Consider the following 21,451-nt stretch of genomic DNA (forward strand, 5'->3'; position numbering starts at 1 on the left):
ACTTTTAAAAGTGAGATTTTCTCTGGACAGTTACTTCAAATTATAATTGTATTCTTTTGTATAAAGTAATGTTCTGTCAACACTGAAAACTAATTTGTGATCTGTTTACTTCTGTATGGTGGTTAATAGCGAATAACTATATGGATTTGCTTAACAGTATTTTGAAGCTGTACATTTTATTTATTTTCTGTAATTTATTTGTGGAATGTGGTCTTTTTGCAAAGAGTCTTATTTTTTATACTGAATTGTCTGCAATAAAGTTGTGAACTGTTTCCTGTACAAAGTGCCGTAATGACTGTCAAAATGCTTCCACTTCAGTGTAGATAGAGTCAGGATACAGATAACAGGTACAGAAGATCTAAGAACACATACCTACCTGTCAGTGGAGGCTGGTGGCAGGAGCTATAGGAGGACGGGCTCATTGTAATGGCTGGAATGGAATTAATGGAACGGAGTCAAATATGTGCTTTCCATATGCTTGATGTGTTTTAAACTGTTCCATTTATTCCATTCCAGCCATTACAATGAGCCCGTCCTCCTATAGCTCTTCCCACCAGCCTCCACTGCTGCCTGTCTTTATCCCTAAATTACATGACCACAGCGTGACAGGTTAATTCAATCAAGCAATTGAAAACAACACATTGTTCATCCATTTACTTATGATACTGTCCCTTTCTTTGCTACAAAAAAAAGCATTCTGAATGTCTATTTTCCAGGAGACAACCACCAATGGTTCAGACTTAGCGCTTTATACCATCACTGGTATAGACCTGCACTTTTTTCTAGCAAGCAATTGTTTCTACATAATTTGAGACTTACCCTTTTAGCTTCCCTGAGTCTCTGTGCTCCTATCCCACCATCAACATTTCATCAGCTCCCAAGCCCTTGAATTTGCCAAATAATACCCGGTGGGGGTGAAATGTGACCTGACCCCACCCTGACATAATATCCAGCAGAGGAAGTTATGGAGACCCCAAGAATAACATGAAACTAGAGTCCTCACTTCCTGTGGGAAAGAGCTCCAGACAGTTTCCCTCTTCAGGTTCACCACACAGGAGAGTGATAGAGCTACTCTGTAACATGCATTTCATCACAACACAAGTTACCGTAAGATAGCATTGTTGGAATCAATGTTAGAACACACCAAAATCACTGTCATTTTACTAATTGAAAAGTCAGGCCCTGGACCATACACACAATAAGATAACATGATAATCCCTAAAATAGCAGCCAGCACAAGGAAATGTAGTTGTCTGTAATCTCATTGAGGTTTACACTGACCTTTGGCCAGTTATTCAGTGCCTAATCACTGCCGATGAGAATTTGTTCCTGAAGCAGATGGTTTGCTCTGGGAGCCTAATGGTGTGCCTCCAACTGGGTACAGCATCATCATAACTGTGCCTGGAAACTGGTACTGATGTGAAACAAATGGGAACTGTTTACGTGTATGATGGTCCATAAACAGTCATGCATTCAGATCCCATAAAATATGAGCCAGTGAGCCTGAAGAAACCCATCCGGTTGTTTTAGGAGAGAGGTGCAACATCCCTCTTTGGTTGATATTAGTCATCTATGCCCTGTTATTGGCAGAAATGAAAATGACTGTCCTAACTTTGTAATGAACACAGTTATGATACTCAATACTGCCAAAGACGGGCCTAGTGTGAACCAATAACTATTTACTATTTCTTTCTCTAAGGCTGACTGGTTCCTTTTCCCTGGTCACCTGTCACAGTTCAGTGGTAAAAAAGGACTTGGAGAGGATTATGATATGGTTTCAGAGGTGATGGAAGTGCCGAGTGCCAACAACTGGGCCTGTGTGGGCAACAACGCTTGTGCCACAATGGCAGCTGCCTCTTTAGGGATAGCAAAAATGTAAACCTGTGTAGACTGGTTTCCACAGCTCTGCCACCTGTTAAGTGGTGCCAAGTCAAGCTGGCACCACTCCACTAGTCCATCTATCCTTATAGGCATACAGCGCTCTAAGGTATTAGTCTACATAGAACCCAAGATTTACAGTGGGGGAAAAAAGTATTTAGTCAGCCACCAATTGTGCAAGTTCTCCCACTTAAAAAGATGAGAGAGGCCTGTAATTTTCATCATAGGTACACGTCAACTATGACAGACAAATTGAGAAAAGAAAATCCAGAAAATCACATTGTAGGATTTTTAATGAATTTATTAGCAAATTATGGTGGAAAATAAGTATTTGGTCACCTACAAACAAGCAAGATTTCTGGCTCTCACAGACCTGTAACTTCTTCTTTAAGAGGCTCCTCTGTCCTCCACTCGTTACCTGTATTAATGGCACCTGTTTGAACTTGTTATCAGTATAAAAGACACCTGTCCACAACCTCAAACAGTCACACTCCAAACTCCACTATGGCCAAGACCAAAGAGCTGTCAAAGGACACCAGAAACAAAATTGTAGACCTGCACCAGGCTGGGAAGACTGAATCTGCAATAGGTAAGCAGCTTGGTTTGAAGAAATCAACTGTGGGAGCAATTATTAGGAAATGGAAGACATACAAGACCACTGATAATCTCCCTCGATCTGGGGCTCCACGCAAGATCTCACCCTGTGGGGTCAAAATGATCACAAGAACGGTGAGCAAAAATCCCAGAACCACACGGGGGGACCTAGTGAATGACCTGCAGAGAGCTGGGACCAAAGTAACAAAGCCTACCATCAGTAACACACTACGCCGCCAGGGACTCAAATCCTGCAGTGCCAGACGTGTCCCCCTGCTTAAGCCAGTACATGTCCTGCTTAAGCCAGTACATGTCCAGGCCCGTCTGAAGTTTGCTAGAGTGCATTTGGATGATCCAGAAGAGGATTGGGAGAATGTCATATGGTCAGATGAAACCAAAATATAACTTTTTGGTAAAAACTCAACTCGTCGTGTTTGGAGGACAAAGAATGCTGAGTTGCATCCAAAGAACACCATACCTACTGTGAAGCATGGGGGTGGAAACATCATGCTTTGGGGCTGTTTTTCTGCATAGGGACCAGGACGACTGATCCGTGTAAAGGAAAGAATGAATGGGGCCATGTATCGTGAGATTTTGAGTGAAAACCTCCTTCCATCAGCAAGGGCATTGAAGATGAAACGTGGCTGGGTCTTTCAGCATGACAATGATCCCAAACACACCGCCCGGGCAACAAAGGAGTGGCTTCGTAGAAGCATTTCAAGGTCCTGGAGTGGCCTAGCCAGTCTCCAGATCTCAACCCCATAGAAAATCTTTGGAGGGAGTTGAAAGTCTGTGTTGCCCAGCGACAGCCCCAAAACATCACTGCTCTAGAGGAGATCTGCATGGAGGAATGGGCCAAAATACCAGCAACAGTGTGTGAAAACCTTGTGAAGACTTACAGAAAACGTTTGACCTGTGTCATTGCCAACAAAGGGTATATAACAAAGTATTGAGAAACTTTTGTTATTGACCAAATACTTATTTTCCACCATAATTTGCAAATAAATAAATTAAACTTTTTTTTTTCTCATTTTGTCTGTCATAGTTGACGTGTACCTATGATGAAAATTACAGGCCTCTCTCATCTTTTTAAGTGGGAGAACTTGCACAATTGGTGGCTGACTAAATACTTTTTTCCCCCACTGTATACTGTATGAGAGAAAGTGTTATGATTGACTTAGCTCATTCACCTGCTCTGGTACTAAGAGCACACGTTCTTGTTGCATCAGTGAGAAATATCTCACTAGCTCAATGTGTCAACCATCTGTCAATTTTAGGATATCATTCATTTTTATATGAAAAGATCCCTACTTGGTGTTTAACCTCTTAAGGATCTAACCCTTTTTTTCCATTTTCGCCTAAAATGGCATACCCAAATCTAACTGCCTGTAGCTCAGGACCTGAAGCAAGGATATGCATATTCTTGATACCATTTGAAAGGAAACACTTTGAATTTTGTGGAAATGTGAAATTAATGTAGGAGAATATAACACATTAGATCTGGTAAAAGGTAATACAAACAAAAAAACATGCATTTTCTATTATTATTTTTGTTCAATCATCTTTGAAATGCAAGAGAAAGGCCACAATATAATATTGCAGTTTAAGCGCAATTTAGATTTTGGTCACTAGATGGCAGCAGTGTGTGTGCAAAGTTTCAGATTGATCCAGCGAAGCATTGCAATACTGGACTATTTTGTATCAAGTCTGCCCAAATGTGCCGAATTGGTCAATTGATACATTTTCAAGTACATAACTATAGAGAACATACAAAAATGATATGGTAATACAAAATGTAAGTTTACACACTCCCAGGAATGTCATACATGATGGATCATTAGCTTATACACTAACTTTCACACATCTAGATGGCCGGCGGGGTGGGTGTGGAGCCAGAGACAGCAGGTGTTCAAACTGTAGAACCCAGTTCCTACATTTCAATATAAAAATTGATTTTATCAAACAAAACTATGCTACATTTTATCTCTGGGACCCTTAGGATGACAAATCAGAGCAAGATTACTGAATGTAAGTACATTATTTACCTTCAGAGATGAATGTATCAAACCAGTTGTCGTGATAAGTTTTGTTGTTGTGCACTTGCCTCAAACAATAGCATGGTATCTTTTCACTGTAAAAGCTACTGTCAATTGGACAGTGCAGTTAGATTAACAAGAATTTAAGCTTTCTGCCCATATAAGACATTTTGCTGTTACTTACAACAGTCATGCTAATTACATTAGCGCACATTAGCTCAACCGTCCCGTATATGGGACACCGATCCCGTAGAGGTTAAAGGGAGCCAGTGACACCCAGTGGACTGAGGTACCTGCATCTACTGATTACCTCATGAAGAAAAGTACAATGAGCAAGATAGCGCATGCACCATGGATGTGACCTTATGATTTAGCTTTAAAAGTATTCAACAAACTGATATGAAATCAGTAAAAAGACAAGAAATGTGTATGTAGAAAATGTATTAAAAACACGTCATATCTATAAAATCTTTACAATTGTTTTTATTCATAACCATTTTTGACAAACATAGGTCCTTAATTGAGAAACTCGTAGATCAGCAAAGCGGGAATCATAACCATATATCTTCTTATACTTTTGAAGGCACCTTAGATGTACAGACTTTGACGAGTCCGTTGAAGTATTCTTCCAGGATGCCCTCCACCTCCTCCTCTTTGTAATCTTGCACCTGGAACAGGGACCCATCAACTGCCCCTCTGATCATGGCAGACAGTGCTGGACATGGGTAGAGAAGCCATATCATACAAGGTCAGTAGGTTAAAAAGACTGGAATATAGTATGAAAAATGTATGCACTCACTAACTGTAAGTCGCTCTGGATAAGAGTGTCTGCTAAATGACAAATGTAAATGTAAATGTAATCAAATCAACATCAAGTTGTGACTGTCTCAAATGTGTGATTGTTTAAATGTTTACTGCTTGCTGTGATATTTATTATAGAATTCAATTACACGGGCCTCCCGAGTGGCGCAGCGGTCTAAGGCGTCACTATAGACCCGGGTTCGATCCCAGGCTGTGTCGCAGCCGGCCGCGACCGGGAGACCCATGAGGCGGCGCACAATTGGCCCAGCGTCGTCCAGGTTAGGGGAGGGTTTGGCCAGCCGGGATGTCCTTGTCCCATCGAGCTCCAGCGACTCCTTGTGGCGGGCGCATGCACGCTGACTTCGGTCGCCAGCTGAACGGTGTTTCCTCCGACACATTGGTGCGGCTGGCTTCCGGGTTAAGCGAGCGGTGTGTCAAGAAGAAGTGCAGCTTGGCGGGGTCGTGTTTCGGAGGACGCATGGCTCTCACCCTTCCGTACGGGAGTTGCAGCGATTGGACAAGACTCTAACTACCAATTGGATATCACGAAATTGTGGAGAAAAAGGGGTAAAAAAAAGTTGTATTATGATAATTATTATTATGATAATTTTTCTCAAAGTCAAACTGTAATCTTACATTTTCCAGAGGAGGGCCGGAAAAGACAGAGGATCTTCTTGTGCATGTCCATTGCCCTTCCCAGCTCATATCCAACTCCAAGAGAGGGCTGTGTCACTTCAGCTATTATCACTGACATAAGAGAAGAGTAATGTTTAGCTTGAAACAATGTGTAGTAGCAAACACTATTAACTTGTCTTGCAACATGGGTATAGATTAGTAACTTTCAGCAATGGGTAACTTTTTAGCAAGAACAAGAGCTAATATGTAAGTACTGTAGGAGTAGCACTATACACTTGCAACTGAATGATAGAGCCAAACTTTGCTATTCTGAAATAAATACTATTCTTTCAATTAATACTGACAGAGTAGATGCACATATAATAAACAAGACAACAGACATTTAAATATTTTCATCCTAGGCAAACTCGTCCCAACTCTTCCTCACCATCAGACATCTCAAGCCATTCCATATCTCGGTCATGGATAAACTTTTCTCCATCCTGCACAGCATCCTCGCCTAGGACAGTCAATGTGCAAGGTTCAAGCAAATGTTGACAAGTTCATGACCACCACAGCACACATTCTAGTCACAATGCAAGAAATGAGTTTTTACAAACTTAACAGTCCAGCAAACGACAAGCAAGTTGAGATCAGACTGGTAGCCAACTGTACAAATTCTTACAGGGAAATAAAGAACAGATCTGTCAGACACTGTACTGTCTGTGCTAAAGAATGTGGCTCACCTTTATCTGACAGATCACAGTGACTCACGTGCTCCGTCAGAACTTCTCCATATTTCTGTAGTTTCTGCACAATTTTCTGATAAATAACCACATCCTGTCTTCCTCCACGAATACTGCCACAGAAGTAAATATGCATAGCTTTCTTTTAGCTAGCTAACTAATAGGCGTCTGAAAACGTTTTGATTAAGGCGAGTGAAATGATGCCTCAAAAATCCAGTGTCCACTAGATAACATAGCCACAAAGTCAACCAAATTTATATCGTAAAAATTAGTTTTTTTTGTTGTTGCTTTTTTGTCTTAATTTGAGGTTAGGGCACAAGGTTAGCAATGTGGTTACGGTTTGGGCTACAGTCAGGGTTCGTTTTAAAATCCCATTTTAAGAAGATACATTATAGTAATGGGCGGGGTTTATAACTTTGTGGCTATGGTAACTAGTGACGACCCGAAGTGTGTGATTTGCTGCAGTAAGCGCATGCATCGTGTCCTCTCGCCTTTTGGCGCCAGCATGTATATGCCACGTGATGACGTCAAATCCGCCTTGATTTCCGTTTCCTTGACATACAGAAACGTCGACAGTAGCTTGGTGGGCCAAAACATTTAGAAAAATATATTTAACTTTCAAGGTTAGTGAAATTAGATGTTATTATTACACACACAGATGTATATATTCAAAGGGTTTATAATACTATCAACTCATGCATGGGGTGTGTCCCTCATCGGGCAGTCGGTATCGACATCCTTTGCTAGCTAGTCGGTTAGCTAAATTGCTAACGTTAGCTATCTAAGTGACGTAAAAAAGCTATCGTCGTTTGCTTGCAGGCTAGCTAAAACGGTCTTATTTTGCTGTTAGAGAACAGCAGGTAGATGGAGATAGACTAATCTAAACTATATATAAGTATGTGTCCATGTTCGTGCATTATTCGATTCGAGTCAATATAGCTAGCTAACGTTACCTCGCTAGAAAATCATAACATTTTATTCGTCACATTCTAAGTAAACAACACAGGTGTATACTAACAGTGTGAAATGCTTAACGTTACTTACGGGCCAAATCAACAATGCAGAGAGAAAGAAAATAGAGAAGTAATAACGAAAATAATAAATACACAATGAGTAACGATAACTTTGTTATTTTGTACCGACAACTTGGCTATATACACGGGGTACCAGAACCGAGTCGATGTGCCGTGTTACGAGGTAATAGTTAGATATGTACATATAACTAGGAATAAAGTGACCTGGCAACAGTATAGATAAACAGTAGCAGCAGCGTATGTGACGAGTAAAAGGGTCAATGCAGATAGTTAAATAGTTAACCAAACAGCTACTCGGACTAACTATGGCTTGGGGATAGAAACCGTTCAGGGTCCTGTTGGTTCCAGACTTGGTGCATCGGTACCGCCGTGTGGTAGTAGAGAGAACAGTCTATGACTTGGGTGTTACAAACTTTAATACAAGCCAAACGTCCCTAGTTCCATAATGAACATCCATTGCAAAATTATAAGCCACAGGCAGACCACAAGTACTGTATATCACTGCTGTGTTGAAATGCCATTTCAACCCCTCAATAACACACTCTCCCCCAGCCAGGGCTTGTGCCTGAGTCCGGCGTCTGTGAATGGAAGTGGAGATAGCGTTCGAGATGGGTCCTGAGAGAATCTTACCAAACTCTGAGGAGGAGCTGGGTCAGGAGCGGCCGTCGGATGGTGGAGTGGGCGGGGAGTGGAGTGGAGAGGACATGGAGGAGGACGAGGGCGGTGTGGGAGACGAGGAGGAGGATGATGGAGGTTACTATTACCAACCACTAAACCAGGACCCTGATGGACTAAATGCTGCACCCGGGGACCAGCCTGAGGATATGCCCCCAGTAGCAGAGCAACTGCAAGAAGTCCAGGAGAGAATAGAGGTATCTAACCCTATATTCTGAATATGATCTGTGCAGTATTTCATTCAGTGTCATGTGTTTATCATTTGGACAAAAGTCTGTAAAATGTCAGTTGTCATATTGCTTGTCGAGACATTGATAAAACGAATTTGATTTCTCCACAGTCAATGGGCTTACATCTTCCCCAGCCCCCTCCTTTAGACAGTGATGAGGAGGAGCCAGAAGGCGCCGCTGCCCAGCGCAGCGCAGCCTCCATCCCCATGGATGAAGGTGAGGATCCAGCCTTGCTTAGTTCATCCACAGTACCCGAACATACGGGGGATACTCATACAGCCTTAGGACTGACCATAACTATTACTACTCCTTTATGGTGTTGCTCAGAATGACTTATGATCATTAAGTCTCCATGTAATGCTCACTCTCAATGTAATACTTTGTGCTGATGTCCACTCCTCTCCTAAAGACCACGTGGAGCTGGTGAAGAGGACCATGGCAGCAGTGGCCCTGCCCTCTCTGGCTATCCCGACCTGGGCTCAGGAGATCTCTGACGACCAGTGGAAGGATATGGTCCAGCAGACGCTCCAGACTCGCCAAAGCTCAGAAGGCCTGATGCTAGAGCGCAAATAAGACTGAATTGCCTCCTTCTCACAGTCCGTCTTTAACTGTGCCATGCATTTCACCATCACACTTACCCCAGGGGAGTCTGAGCTAAGGTCCTCTGAGCGGGTCATGAGTCCTAGGTGTCTCAATTCTTAAGATTTGAGAGAAATTGTGAAAACCCATCTGTCCAATTCCTATTAGGTTAGGATATCTCTCCTGAATATGTGTTTGAAAGGAGCCTCTGGGTACTCACTACTTCTAACCTAGAGGGCGGCAGGTAGCCTAGCAGTTAAGAGCGTTGGGCCAGTAACTGAAATGTCGCTGGTTCGAACGCCCGAGCCAACTAGGTGAAAAATCTGTCAATGTGCTCTTGAGCAAGGCACTTAACCCTAATTGCTCCTGTAAGTCGCTCTGGATAAGAGCGTCTGCAAAATGACTAAAATGTAAACATTTAACCTGGTGTTCGTCATTTGTAAAGTTTAATGTGAACGAGGTCATGCAAACTCTTACTGCTTCTGCTCTGGAAGGAAGAACTTGAATCAGTGTATTGGAGTTTTATGTATAATGAGGCTAAATTGTAATGACAGGTAAAGCCAATTGGCCTTGAGAACAGAAATACCCCGCCCTAAGCTTTCTGAAACGTTCCAGTGTACAGTCAAACCACCTTTTCCAACACCAGATCGCCTTTGTTTTGTGTTTTTAATGTGATTTTTATTTTTGGGTGGTGATTACCATATTGCAATACTATTTAGTCAGTCTTTGTTGAGCATAATATATCTACATATATATGGGCATCCATAAGAAATGAACAATGAAAATGTCCCCTGTCTCGTAACATGAAATCTGCAGAGGTTCATCAGCTAGTTCAGTGTTAATTTCCTGGGGACCCAAAGGGGTGCACATTTTTAGTTTTTGCCCTGGCTCTAGACACCTGATTCCACTTATCAAACGTTTCTGATTAATGGAATCAGGTGTGTAGTGTTGGGGCAAAAACACAAATGTGCACCCCTTTGGGTCCCCAGGACCCTAGAAACACTAAGCTACTGTAGTTCAATTGATGATGGATATTGACTTGTGTGTGAGGGCAACATATTTCCAAACTCAATGGATGTCAAACATGTCCACTTTATTTTTTGACTTTCTTTTCTGTACATACATGATCTGTACAAAATATGATTTTCATACTATGTAATGCTCTAACTAATTAAAGTACAACATATGTACATATGACCTGGAAAGCAGTTTAAGATTAGTGTCAGAACTGGACAGAGGGGAGGCATGAGACCCTTTGTTTCAAAATGTCCTCTTCAGTTTGTGTGGCTGCTGGACAAACTAAGCACAGTTCCATGTCATCACTCGACACCCAGCAATGGCATGTAGTGTACAGTAACAAGCTACCTCTTAGCGAGTCTGGAATGTCTCAACAGCTACCTTTTGGAAGCATGGTCAATAGGAATGCATGTGCCTTGTTCAGTCAGGTAAGAGAACAGTAACATTCATTCTATTAGGAATAACTCATTTTGAATTATATAGCGACATATAATATACTGTGTTTAAATAGATTAATATAAATGTCTCATGCACAGGTAACATTTTCAAACCTCACCAGAAAAATACAATTTAGAGCATGGGTTTTAGGAACAGACAAGATTTGGCAAATCCCATCTGAGCCGATTAGATTTGTTCCACCCAGGGTTAGTGTAGAGGTAATCGCTACTGTGATAACTGAGCACAGTACTTTCTCAAGATAAGTATTTTTACGTGTAAGGATACACGGATTTACATTTAAAGAAATTCAGATTATATAATAAACAGCTCCAGATAGTTTGGATTAAGACTACTCTGACATTATTGCTCTAACGTCATGTTCGGGGAGGAAACATTGGCAGCCAACCTTTCACTAAGCATGGGTGAGATGACGAGTCACTTTGCCCAGCAGCCATAGAAGGAGTTATTCCCCACGGTTGGAGTGATTTACAGAAAGCTCAATCAATAGATGAGACTTTACAAAGAAATTATGACATCGTACAGCAAGTGGAAAGAAACTAAAGAGGGAGGAGTAAGGGGGGTGCAACCCTAAGCAATATACGTTACAATATACCGTAACACAAATATTTGCAACAGTAACCGCAGGCTTTCCTTTTCCCCACATAATTATTGTGCCTGATTAGTGAAGCAAGTATATTTTTTCCATCTGTAGATAGTACTTTAAGGAGGATTGTTTTGCGCACTTCCATACACAATTCGACACAATTGAAGTGCATGAGTTTTTTTCTTAAACCAAAAAAATATTGCTTAGGTGCTTGAAAGAAACAATAGAACGCAATCTAGGCCAGAGACCTATTGAATCAAGCCGGTTTGGAGGAAGAGAAAAGGGAATAGGATATTTTGTAGAGATTCCCTACACTTGAACTGAAATAACCCTTACCTTTCTGCAATGAAGCCGACTCAACAGAGGAGCTTTTTCAAGAAACATACACTGAATAAAAATGCAACGTGTAAAGTGTTGGTCCCATGTTTCATGAGCTGAAATAAAAGACCCCAGACATTTTTCATTAACACAAAAAGCTGATTTACCTCAAATTTTGTCCACAAATTTGTTTAGGCCTACATCTCTGTTAGTGAGCATTTCTCCTTTGCCAATATAATATATCCACCTGACAGGTGTGGCATATCAAGAAGCTGATTAAACTGCAATACCATTACGCAGGTTCACCTTGTGCTGGGGACAATAAAAGGGCACTCTAAAATGTGCAGTTTTGTCACACAACAATGCCACAGATGTCTCAAGTTTTAAGGTAGGGTGCAATTGGCGGCATGCTGACAGCAGGAATGTTCACCAGAGCTGTTGCCAGAGAATTTAATGTTCATTTCTCTACCATAAACTGCCTCCAACGTCATTTTAGAGAATTTGGCAGTATGTCCAACCAGCCTCACAACCGCAGACCAAGGGTATGTGGTCGTGTAGGTGAGCGGTTTGCTGATGTCGACGTTGTGAACAGAGTGCCACATGGTGGCGGTGGGGTTACGGTATGGGCAGGTATAAGCTATGGACAATGAACACAATTGCATTTTATCGATGGCAATTTGAATGCAGAGATACTGTGAATAGATCCTGAGGCCCATTATCGTGCCATTCATCTGCAGCCATCACCTCAAGTTACAGCATGATTATGCACAGCCCCACCCATGTCGCAAGGATTTGTACACAATTCCTGGAAGCTGAAAATGTCCCAGTTCTTCCATGGCCTGCATACTCACCAGACATGTCACCCATTGAGCATGTTTGGGATGCTTTCGATCGAGGTGTACGACAGGGTTTTCCAGTTCCCGCCAATATCCAGCAACTTCGCACAGCCCTTGAAGAGGAGTGGGACAACATTCCACAGTCCACAACCAACAGCCTGATCAACTCTATCGGAAGGAGATGTCTCACGCTGCATGACGCAAATGGTGGTCACACCAGATACTGACTGGTTTTCTGATCCACGCCCCTACCTTTTTTATAATAATAAAACCTTTTTTTAAGGTATCTGTGACCAACAGATGCATATCTGTATTCCCAGTCATATGAAATCCATAGATTAGGGCCTAATGAATTTATTTCAATTGACTGATTTCCTTATATGAACTGTAATTCAGTAAATCTTTGAAATTGTTGCATTTTGCGTTTATATTTTTGTCCAGTATAAATCCACAAAAAAAGAAAGGCAAGAAGAGGGCTACAGAGGAATAATTAAAGAGGCAGAGGCGACGTTAGCCATTGGGCCAGAAACATTAATAAAAACATTAACATGAATTTGACGGAAGGAATGGATGAGTTGGGATAACAATCATGGCAGTCAAGAGTCTGTAGACAGAGCAAGAAGGTTATCTTAAAGAAAACGGAGAAAAGGATGGACTCATTCTGCACCCGCTTATGGTTGCTTTTCCTAAAGACAAACCTCTTGTGGACAATATTACCCTGACATTCTATCTAATGGAATTATTTTTGAAGGTTTCTTTTTGACACAGTGACATGATTCGTTTTGATCTACACCTCTAATTATAAAAAATACAAGAAACATTTTCAACGGGAGTTCTATTACAACTATTACAAGTTGAGACATTTGTCAACTCATTCTCTTGTATGGACAATTGCTAATATATCATGGTTTTGTATCTTTAAGTGCTTTTCAGTAGACCGGCTAGGAATTAACATATGAAAAGCCATATCAGTTTTGTGAACTACAAAAAGCTGTCAAAAACAGACCAAAACAAAAACACAATCCTACACTTATTAATGTGAGCAGCTGGGTCTGAACTACAGTAAGTGATCGTTTTTTCATTGACTTCTGACATAAACCAATCATCAGGGTTACAATCATGTTATTAGCATATGACTAACCAACAGGGAATGTAATTCAACAGACGCTGTAAGGCCATGATTTTAGGATGCAAAGAGGTGATGAAGATACAACTACAGTACTAAAACGTGAGCAAAACAGTGTCATTGAAGAGACTGACATACAGTAAATAATTAAATTAAGATAAAGTCAGCCACCTTGATTCCTAGTGCTCTCTCACTTCATTTAATTGCCTTGCCTAAGTTGTAGTGCTGAGCGATTAGTGCTTTTTGAGGTCGGTTCGGTTATTAAAAAATAATAATGGTTTTCGATTTCGGTTTCGATTACTTTTTTAAACATTAAATGCACAGTGCATTATGTGGGTTGTTGTGCTGAGCGATTAACCGACATTTTGTTTTTTTCTCCGGTTATTAAACAACTAATTGACCGACGTCAGTTCAATTACCGTTTTTTTGTGAGCCCAACGTGCGGTTTCTCTAGTGGGAAATCAAATAATTCACGAGAGAAATCAAGTCAAGAACTATGTGGGACGCTGGGATGAAGGGAGTTGTAGTTTTCCTTAAGCAAATATTCAACCTAGTTCATTTCCCGGCTCGGACAGAGACGGATCAGAGAGGAAGAGGCGGAACGAAAGGTTTCACTGTCGCCAAAATCAGTCCAAAATAAGCCCAATGCGATTCTATTGGCTTATTTTGGACCTAAGCTTGTCGCCTGCCTTCCCGCCTTTGGGACAATGACATTGTTAGGGCGGCGACATGAGCATCTCCTCATTATACAGATCTCTGGACAGATACACTTTTACGGATACACCTTTAAGCCTGCTACGTTAGGTTAGATACACAGACATTTACATTACATTTAAGTCATTTAGCAGACGCTCTTATCCAGAGCGACTTACAGGTAGTGAGTGCATACATTATTATTTTTTAAAATATTTTTTCATACTGGCCCCCCGTGGGATTGCAAACGCCATGCTCTACCAACTGAGCTACATCCCTGCCGGCCATTCCCTCCCATACCCTGGACCAATTGTCTCCCAGTCGCGGCCGGCTACGACAGAGCCTGGATTCGAACCAGGATCTCTAGTGGCACATCTAGCACTGCGATGCAGTGCCTTAGACCACTGCGCCACTCGGGAGACGAGACCGCATGAGAGCGACAGAGACAGTTAGTGAAAGTATGTCTTACCTACTTTGAAGAACTAGTTAAAAAAATATTTTGCCAGACAGCATACTTAGGCAGGCTAGCTGGATAGGATGACTAAAGACAGTACAGTATGGGGTGCACATAGATAACGTTAGATGGCCTGGCTGGCTGACTGCTACTGCCTGAGCAGAGATGAGATGATGACTTTAAGGAATGAAAAATAATAAAGTCATCAAATAAAAACGGAAGTATTTTATTATTTCATAGTAATTTTCAATTTTCTATTGATGTCTACCCAATGTGGACTTGACAGAGACAATGGAATATTTTCAATGTTTTGGCAATTGAATGTTTGGAATTTCCATTAAAAAGCTCTAAAATCATTGCAATGTCATTATTTCATAATGCATTTAATGTTTAAAGAAATACTCGAAACTGAAATCGAAAACTGTGATTATTTTTTAATAATCGAACCGAACTGACCTCAAAAAGCACTAATTCTCAGCACTAGTTGTTTGAATGCTATAACACAGAATAAAACAATTAATAAAAGTCCCATGATGGTAATGACTGCCCAGTGCTCCTTATTACTTATTAACCATAATTTATTCACATTACTTTAATAAAATATTTCAGTTGTGTATATTACATTTGTTTTATTTGATTACTTTATTATTTCATTCCAAGTCATCATCTCATCTCTATAGAGCTGCTGCCTATGCTGTCTGACAAAATCACTATTTTAATAGTTCTTCAAAGTAAATAAGGCATACTTTTATGACTGCTGAATACCAAGTAGCTCTTCAAAGTAAATAAGGCATACTTTTATGACTGCTGAATACCAACTAGTTCTTCAAAGTAAATAAGGCATACTTTTATGACTGCTGAATACCAACTAACAATTACTTAGATCATGTATTTTCAGGTACCTCATGAAGCAACTGCTCTCTTTCCCTCTCGATCGTGCATTCTTCTGTATATTCCATCCCTATCCATGTCCATGTCTGCCCCACACAGACCGGACAAGTAGGCGCGCAATTAATTATGGTCATTGTAGTTAATTACCACATTTTCCGCGCTAAACTATGTAGAATATTGGCCTGTTGGAAACTACAACTCCCTACTATATCGCACAGTTTGGGCTTGATCTGATTTCTCTAGAGAAACTGCGCATTGAGCTCACAAAAAATTAAATAAATAAAATGGAATTCAAATAATTGAACCAATGTCGGTCAATTAGTTATTAAAAAAACGAAAAACAACCTACATTTCGGATAATAGCTCAGCACTACTAAGTTGTCTTGTAAGCATTGTGTCCCAGATTTGGCTTCCCCAACATTTACTATGTTCCCTGGGCATGACCTGACAGCTAGGGGTTTTTACAGAGCAGAACCACTACTTCCACTAGACTTCCAGCTAGACTAGAGCATGGCCCCATTATCCACCAAACCATACATATAACCCACACCCTCTCACGCCAGACAAGCTAGCAAGCTCGCAAGAGAATCACTCACAATCTACTGCCCTCTATAGGTAATGCTGGGTTCCGAAAGGAAACAAAGAAACATGCTTCACGGATGTTTACACTTAATACTACTGTTGTGTTATTGTTGTCCTCGTGCAACCTAATGATCGGCCCACTGTAGTCAAGTATGTGTGAGTATTTTTGTGCAAGCTGGAACAATTGTAGGTCTGTATGTTCCTATGTGTGCGCATAGGAGTATGTGTGTTCTTGTCCGTCTCTGTGATGGCCCTGTTTTTTTCTGCAGATGGGGATCTCCGGCAGAGATGGAGGAGTGGAGGAGAAGAGGGGGCGTAAAGCAGGTGACTGTTTGGATGCGACATAGAGGGAGGGAGGAGTGCCACTGCTCCCTGGTCAGAGGGCCTCCTCGTTGGCCGTCAGGTACTCCTCCGCTCTCTTGTGCTGCTCCAGGGCTTTTATAGTGTACACGTCCTGCGGCAGCTCCGACTTCCGCCGGATCATCACCTTGTCTTTCTTGATGTCCTTCATCCCCTATAGAACAAAGTGTTCAAGACCATATCCAATACAGTAATGAAATGTCTCGAATGGACAGACGTGGTCTGGTGAATTCAGAAACTGACATGAGTTGGTTGAGGCATACGTTTAAACTTTAAAAACATAGAAAGATGAAAATAATAAATAAAGAAGAAGAAATAAACGTGAAACAGCAACAAAACAGTTTTGTTTTTTTCTTGATTCATTGATTAGTTGGTAGGTGTATTTATACTAGGCTGGAAAGACAGCCTGCAGGTGGTACGGGTGGTGTGAGTACATACCTGTGATTCAATAAATGAAGGCCTTGATGATTCATTGATTAGTAGGTGTGTTAGTAAGTGACTAGCCTAGAACAACAGCTTGCAGGTGGGCGTATGTAGGCTAGACAGAGCAGTGTACCTGGGAGTGTGCTGGTAGTTGTACCTGTGTGGCCTCTGTCTCGACAGTCTTCTTCAGCAGCTGAATGTCCTCAGCAGTGGGCGTCTCCGTCTCCATGGAGTACAAGGGCACCCCTCCCGGACTCTCACTGTACATCATGTACTGGAAGATTACAGACAGACACAAATTAGTTGGATCTGGTCTGGATATGGCCTGTGAAATACACCCACGGATTTACCAAGAGCAACATCAGACAGCCCCATTGAATTCAGTAAGAAAAGAGGCAGACCTCTTCTTGTGGGTGGAGACCAGGTCGGAGGTTGGTAACCTGCAGAGAAAGTAGAAAAGTTACATTGTGGCTACATTCACTGAAGCACAATTCCTCTTAATTAAAACTTCAGCTATTTGTGCCTGAGCGCTTGGAGCTGGGAATCAGTCATGAGAGATGATCAACGGTGATAATTAGATGTGTCTGGAACAAAAGGACTTTATAAAGTCTAATTAATTACAGCATGACCCTGTTTAAAACCCAAAGATCCCTGCATACACCTCTTACTGTGCAGACAATTTCACACACAACCATAGCAACATAATTGCTGAGGACTGAGGAGTTTTTCTCCCTTTTGGTTGCTTCTGGCGACAATGATATTAGGGAATGTACAGGTAGGTAACTAACAAAATAAATTGCAGTGTCTCATTTCCTGAGCCTACTCCCTGGAATAGCGTGATGTGAATGTTCCATAATGCATGGGGATAGGGTAGTGGTGTTTTTGACATCCTGCAGTAGAGATCACCTGTGGGTTATGCTTGGCCAGCTCCTCTATCTTGTGCCAGACCTCCTCACGCTCCTTCAGCTTGCACTTCTCTCTGAAAACACATCAGCGACATAAACAATGGAGTTGGAGCCAACCAGGAAATCAGCTGGTTTGGCATTTGACTGTGCTTTGAGGGAGAGGATCAATAGTTCCAGAAGGGAATAAAGGAAGGTGCTGATTTACTAGAGGACCATGCAGATGTCCTCTCTGAGCATGCCCAGTGAACTCACTTCTGTTTCTCGGCCTTGTACTGCTGGGTGCAGTCATCAAACAGCTTCTGGTTCATCTCCATGAAGAGCTTCAGGGCGTTGTAGATCAGCCCATGGATTGTCCTGAAGAGAGGAAGGGCATTTAACACAATGTAATAAAGTGCCTTGCAAAAGTATTCATCCCCTTTGGCATTTTTCCTATTTTGTTGCATTACAACCTGTAATTTAAATGGATTTCATGTAATGGACATACACAAAATAGTCCAAATTGGTGAAAAATAAATTGTTTCAAAAAATTCGGAAAAGTGGTGCATGCATATGTATTCACCCCCTTTGCTATGAAGCCCCTAAATAAGATCTGGTGCAAACAATTACCTTCAGAAGTCACATAATTTTTTTTTTTTTTGGGGGGGGGGGATGGATCAGCTTAATATTGCAGATAGATTGTATCTTCTATCAATGTAATTGTCTGCATCACTTCCAATCCCCCATGTTTTTATTTTATTTTTTATATATATATATTCCCCTTTATTACTTTTCAACCCCACCATCCTTTCCCTACTTGGAGTAAATTAGTGAACAACAACGCCCAGGCCTCTACTTCCGGTCTATAATTACTATCTACACCTTATGGACAGAGTTAATTTTACAATAATTCTATATCCATATATATATATATATATATATATATATATATATATATATATATATATATATATATATATATATATATATATATATATATATATATTAATTTTTTTATTTTTTTGCTCCTGAACTTCTTCTACTCTAAACCTCTCCGATCATTTTCATGATGTCCATCCGGTTTGTTTCTAAATGCCATATCTTTCTAACTGTGCTCTTTCCCAAAAGCTCCCAACATACAACCTATATACTTATTATGGACACAGTATGCTTACATTATTAGCTATCTTTGTTATTATTTGTTGTTATTTGTTATTAGTCCCATCCTTCAACTCTATTCAATACCTCCCATCTATCTCTTAACACCATCCATATAGGATTTCTATTTGCCATATATATTTCAACCATACTGTGATGTTTTACAAAAGTTCTGAACCTTTCTATTCTCATTGCTTCTACAGATTGTGAATTAAAAATAAACATTTTTTGCTAAAAGTATTATTATATTATTGATTGATTGACTATGACTTTTCAGATCACCCAGTAATGCTATCTGCAAGGTTAGTTCCATGTAAATATTGCAATCCTTTAGCAATTCCTGGACCTGTGTCCAAAAACAAGCTACAAATGGACAGAACCAAAACAAATGATCTAATGATTCTATCTCTTCACAGCAAAATCTGCAGAGCTGGGAAGATTGTATCCCCCCATATAAATAACATTCTATTGGTAGCAAGAATTTTATATAATAATTTAAATTGAAAGATTCTAATTTTTGAATCCGGTGTCGTTTTGCGTGTCAGTTCATAAACACTATGCCATGGGATCGTGCGTCAAAGATCTCTTCCCAACTATTTTGCAATCTATATGGGACGGCTGTCAATCCTTTGGTCCTTAAGTGAAACTGATATACTTTTTTATTTATCACAGTTTTCCAATTATGTTCTTTAATGCAAGGCCGACAGACAAGTTCCTTACTTTCTCCCCCTTCAACTTTCCTCTTCCACTTTTGCGGTAAGGCTGCAATTATTTGGTTGTAATTTTGGGTAGAGCAGACATTTCCATATGTTTTTGTTAGCTGCATGTGCGACATAACTCCACCAGTCCTACCGATGATATCATTTACGAAGATTATACCTTTTTTAAACATTCTGTCAAAAAATAAAGGTTTTTTGTCAATTAGTATATTTGAATTTAACCACAATATTTGTTGCATTATTTGTTCTGTCGTTTCTGGAGGATTAAATTGAAATTGCAACCAACTTTCTATGGCTTGTTTTAGAAATAGTGACATTTGGGAGATTATTTCCTTTTCAAATAACTGAAAGTGAGAGGTTGTAATCTGAATAAAGGAAAAAGGCCTTTCTTGAACAGTGGGTGAGACAATCTTACTAATTTGCTTGAGAACCAGTTCGGATTTAAGTATAACTTTTGGATGACTGAAGATTTTAGTGATAGGTCTAATGCTTTAATATTTAATAATTTCTGTCCTCCGGATTCATATTCATTATATAAATATGCTCTTTTAATTTTGTCTGGCTTGCCGTTCCAAATAAAATTGAATATTTTTTTCTCATATAATTTAAAAAACTGTTTACTAGGCGTAGGCAAGACCATAAGCAAATAGGTAAACTGGGATAATACTAAAGAGTTAATCAGGGTGATTTTTCCACAAATTGACAGGTATTTTCCTTTCCATGGTAGTAAGATCTTATCTATTTTTGCTAACTTTCTATTAAAATTTATTGAAGTGAGATCATTTATTTCCTTTGGGATATGTATTCGAGTATATCCACATCACCATCAGACCATTTTATTGGTAAACTACATGGTAATGTAAAAATTGTATTTTTTAGTGATCCAATACGTAATATAGTACATTTGTCATAATTTGGTTTTAATCCAGAGAGGTTAGAAAATGTATCTAGATCCTCTATGAGGCTGTGGAGGATTCTAGTTGTGGATCTAAAAGAAAACATGAATCATCTGCGTACAATGACACCTTTGTTTTTAAGCCCTGTATTTCTAATCCCCTGATATTATTATTGGATCTGATTTTAATAGCTAACATCTCGATGGCCACAATAAATAGATATGCCGATAGTGGACAACCTTGTTTCACTCCTCTTGATAGTTTAAAACTTTCTGAGAAATAGCCATTATTTACTATTTTACACCTAGGGTTACTATACATGATTTTGACCCATTTTATAAGAGATTCTCCAAAATTGAAATGCTCCAGGCATTTATATATAAATTCGTCGAACTTTATCAAATGCCTTTTCGAAGTCTGCTATGAATAGCAGGCCTGGTTTCCCATATTTTCCATAGTGTTCTATTGTTTCCAATACTTGCCTTATATTATCTCCAATGTATCTTCCATGTAAAAAACCTGTCTGATTAGAATGAATAATATCCGACAATACCTTTTTAATTCTATGCGCTATACATTTTGCTAGGATTTTTGCATCACAACACTGAAGTGTAAGGGGCCTCCAATTTTGTAAATGGACTGGATCTTTATATTTTCCACTTGTATCCTGTTTCAGTAATAATGAGATCAGACCTTCTTCTTGAGTGTCAGATAATCTACCATTTACATAGGAGTGGTTAAAACATGCTAATAACGGTCCTCTTAGTATATCAAAAAAGGTTTGGTATACCTCGATTGGTATGCCATCCAACCCTGGAGTTTTCCCGGACTTAAAGTCTTTAATTGCATCCAGAAGTTCCTCCTCTG

General features: G+C 40.2%; 3 protein-coding genes across 5 annotated transcripts in view; 1 reads left to right on the forward strand and 2 right to left on the reverse strand.

Moving 5' to 3' along the window:
* Nucleotides 1–4,975: 4,975 nt before the first annotated feature.
* Nucleotides 4,976–7,056, reverse strand: dnph1 (2'-deoxynucleoside 5'-phosphate N-hydrolase 1). The gene is made up of 4 exons (XM_041866548.2): nt 6,671–7,056; nt 6,373–6,444; nt 5,946–6,056; nt 4,976–5,223 (listed from the first exon to the last, which is right to left on the reverse strand). The coding sequence occupies exons 1-4, from the start codon at nt 6,804–6,806 to the stop codon at nt 5,078–5,080; spliced, it is 465 nt and encodes a 154-aa protein (XP_041722482.1). The 5' UTR covers nt 6,807–7,056; the 3' UTR covers nt 4,976–5,077.
* A 130-nt stretch (nt 7,057–7,186) lies between these two features.
* On the forward strand, nt 7,187–9,462 carry LOC121553444 (male-enhanced antigen 1). 2 transcript variants are annotated; one of them, XM_041866546.2, is made up of 4 exons: nt 7,187–7,293; nt 8,257–8,576; nt 8,720–8,825; nt 9,019–9,462. In XM_041866546.2, exons 2-4 carry the CDS (start codon nt 8,289–8,291, stop codon nt 9,180–9,182), a joined length of 558 nt encoding a protein of 185 aa, XP_041722480.1. In that variant the 5' UTR covers nt 7,187–7,293; nt 8,257–8,288; the 3' UTR covers nt 9,183–9,462. The 2 variants fall into 2 exon arrangements, with proteins under 2 accessions (XP_041722480.1, XP_041722481.1); XM_041866547.2 differs by having other exon boundaries at nt 7,199–7,293; nt 8,261–8,576.
* Nucleotides 9,463–15,820: 6,358 nt separating this feature from the next.
* The window catches only part of LOC121553443 (serine/threonine-protein phosphatase 2A 56 kDa regulatory subunit delta isoform), a 55,738-nt gene continuing 50,107 nt past the window's right edge, over nt 15,821–21,451 (reverse strand). The window contains exons 13-17 of one of the 2 annotated variants that reach the window (XM_041866545.2): nt 18,088–18,189; nt 17,837–17,909; nt 17,332–17,370; nt 17,088–17,204; nt 15,821–16,661 (exon numbers count right to left, since the gene is read on the reverse strand). In XM_041866545.2, coding sequence (XP_041722479.1) covers nt 16,524–16,661; nt 17,088–17,204; nt 17,332–17,370; nt 17,837–17,909; nt 18,088–18,189 — 469 coding nt within the window. In that variant the 3' untranslated portion in view covers nt 15,821–16,523. Of the gene's footprint in view, nt 16,662–17,063; nt 17,205–17,331; nt 17,371–17,836; nt 17,910–18,087; nt 18,190–21,451 lie in introns of both variants that reach the window. The other variant, XM_041866543.2, reaches the window with a different exon arrangement.

This window comes from Coregonus clupeaformis, chromosome 37 (genome assembly GCF_020615455.1).
Source record: "Coregonus clupeaformis isolate EN_2021a chromosome 37, ASM2061545v1, whole genome shotgun sequence".
Classification (NCBI taxonomy): domain Eukaryota; kingdom Metazoa; phylum Chordata; class Actinopteri; order Salmoniformes; family Salmonidae; genus Coregonus; species Coregonus clupeaformis.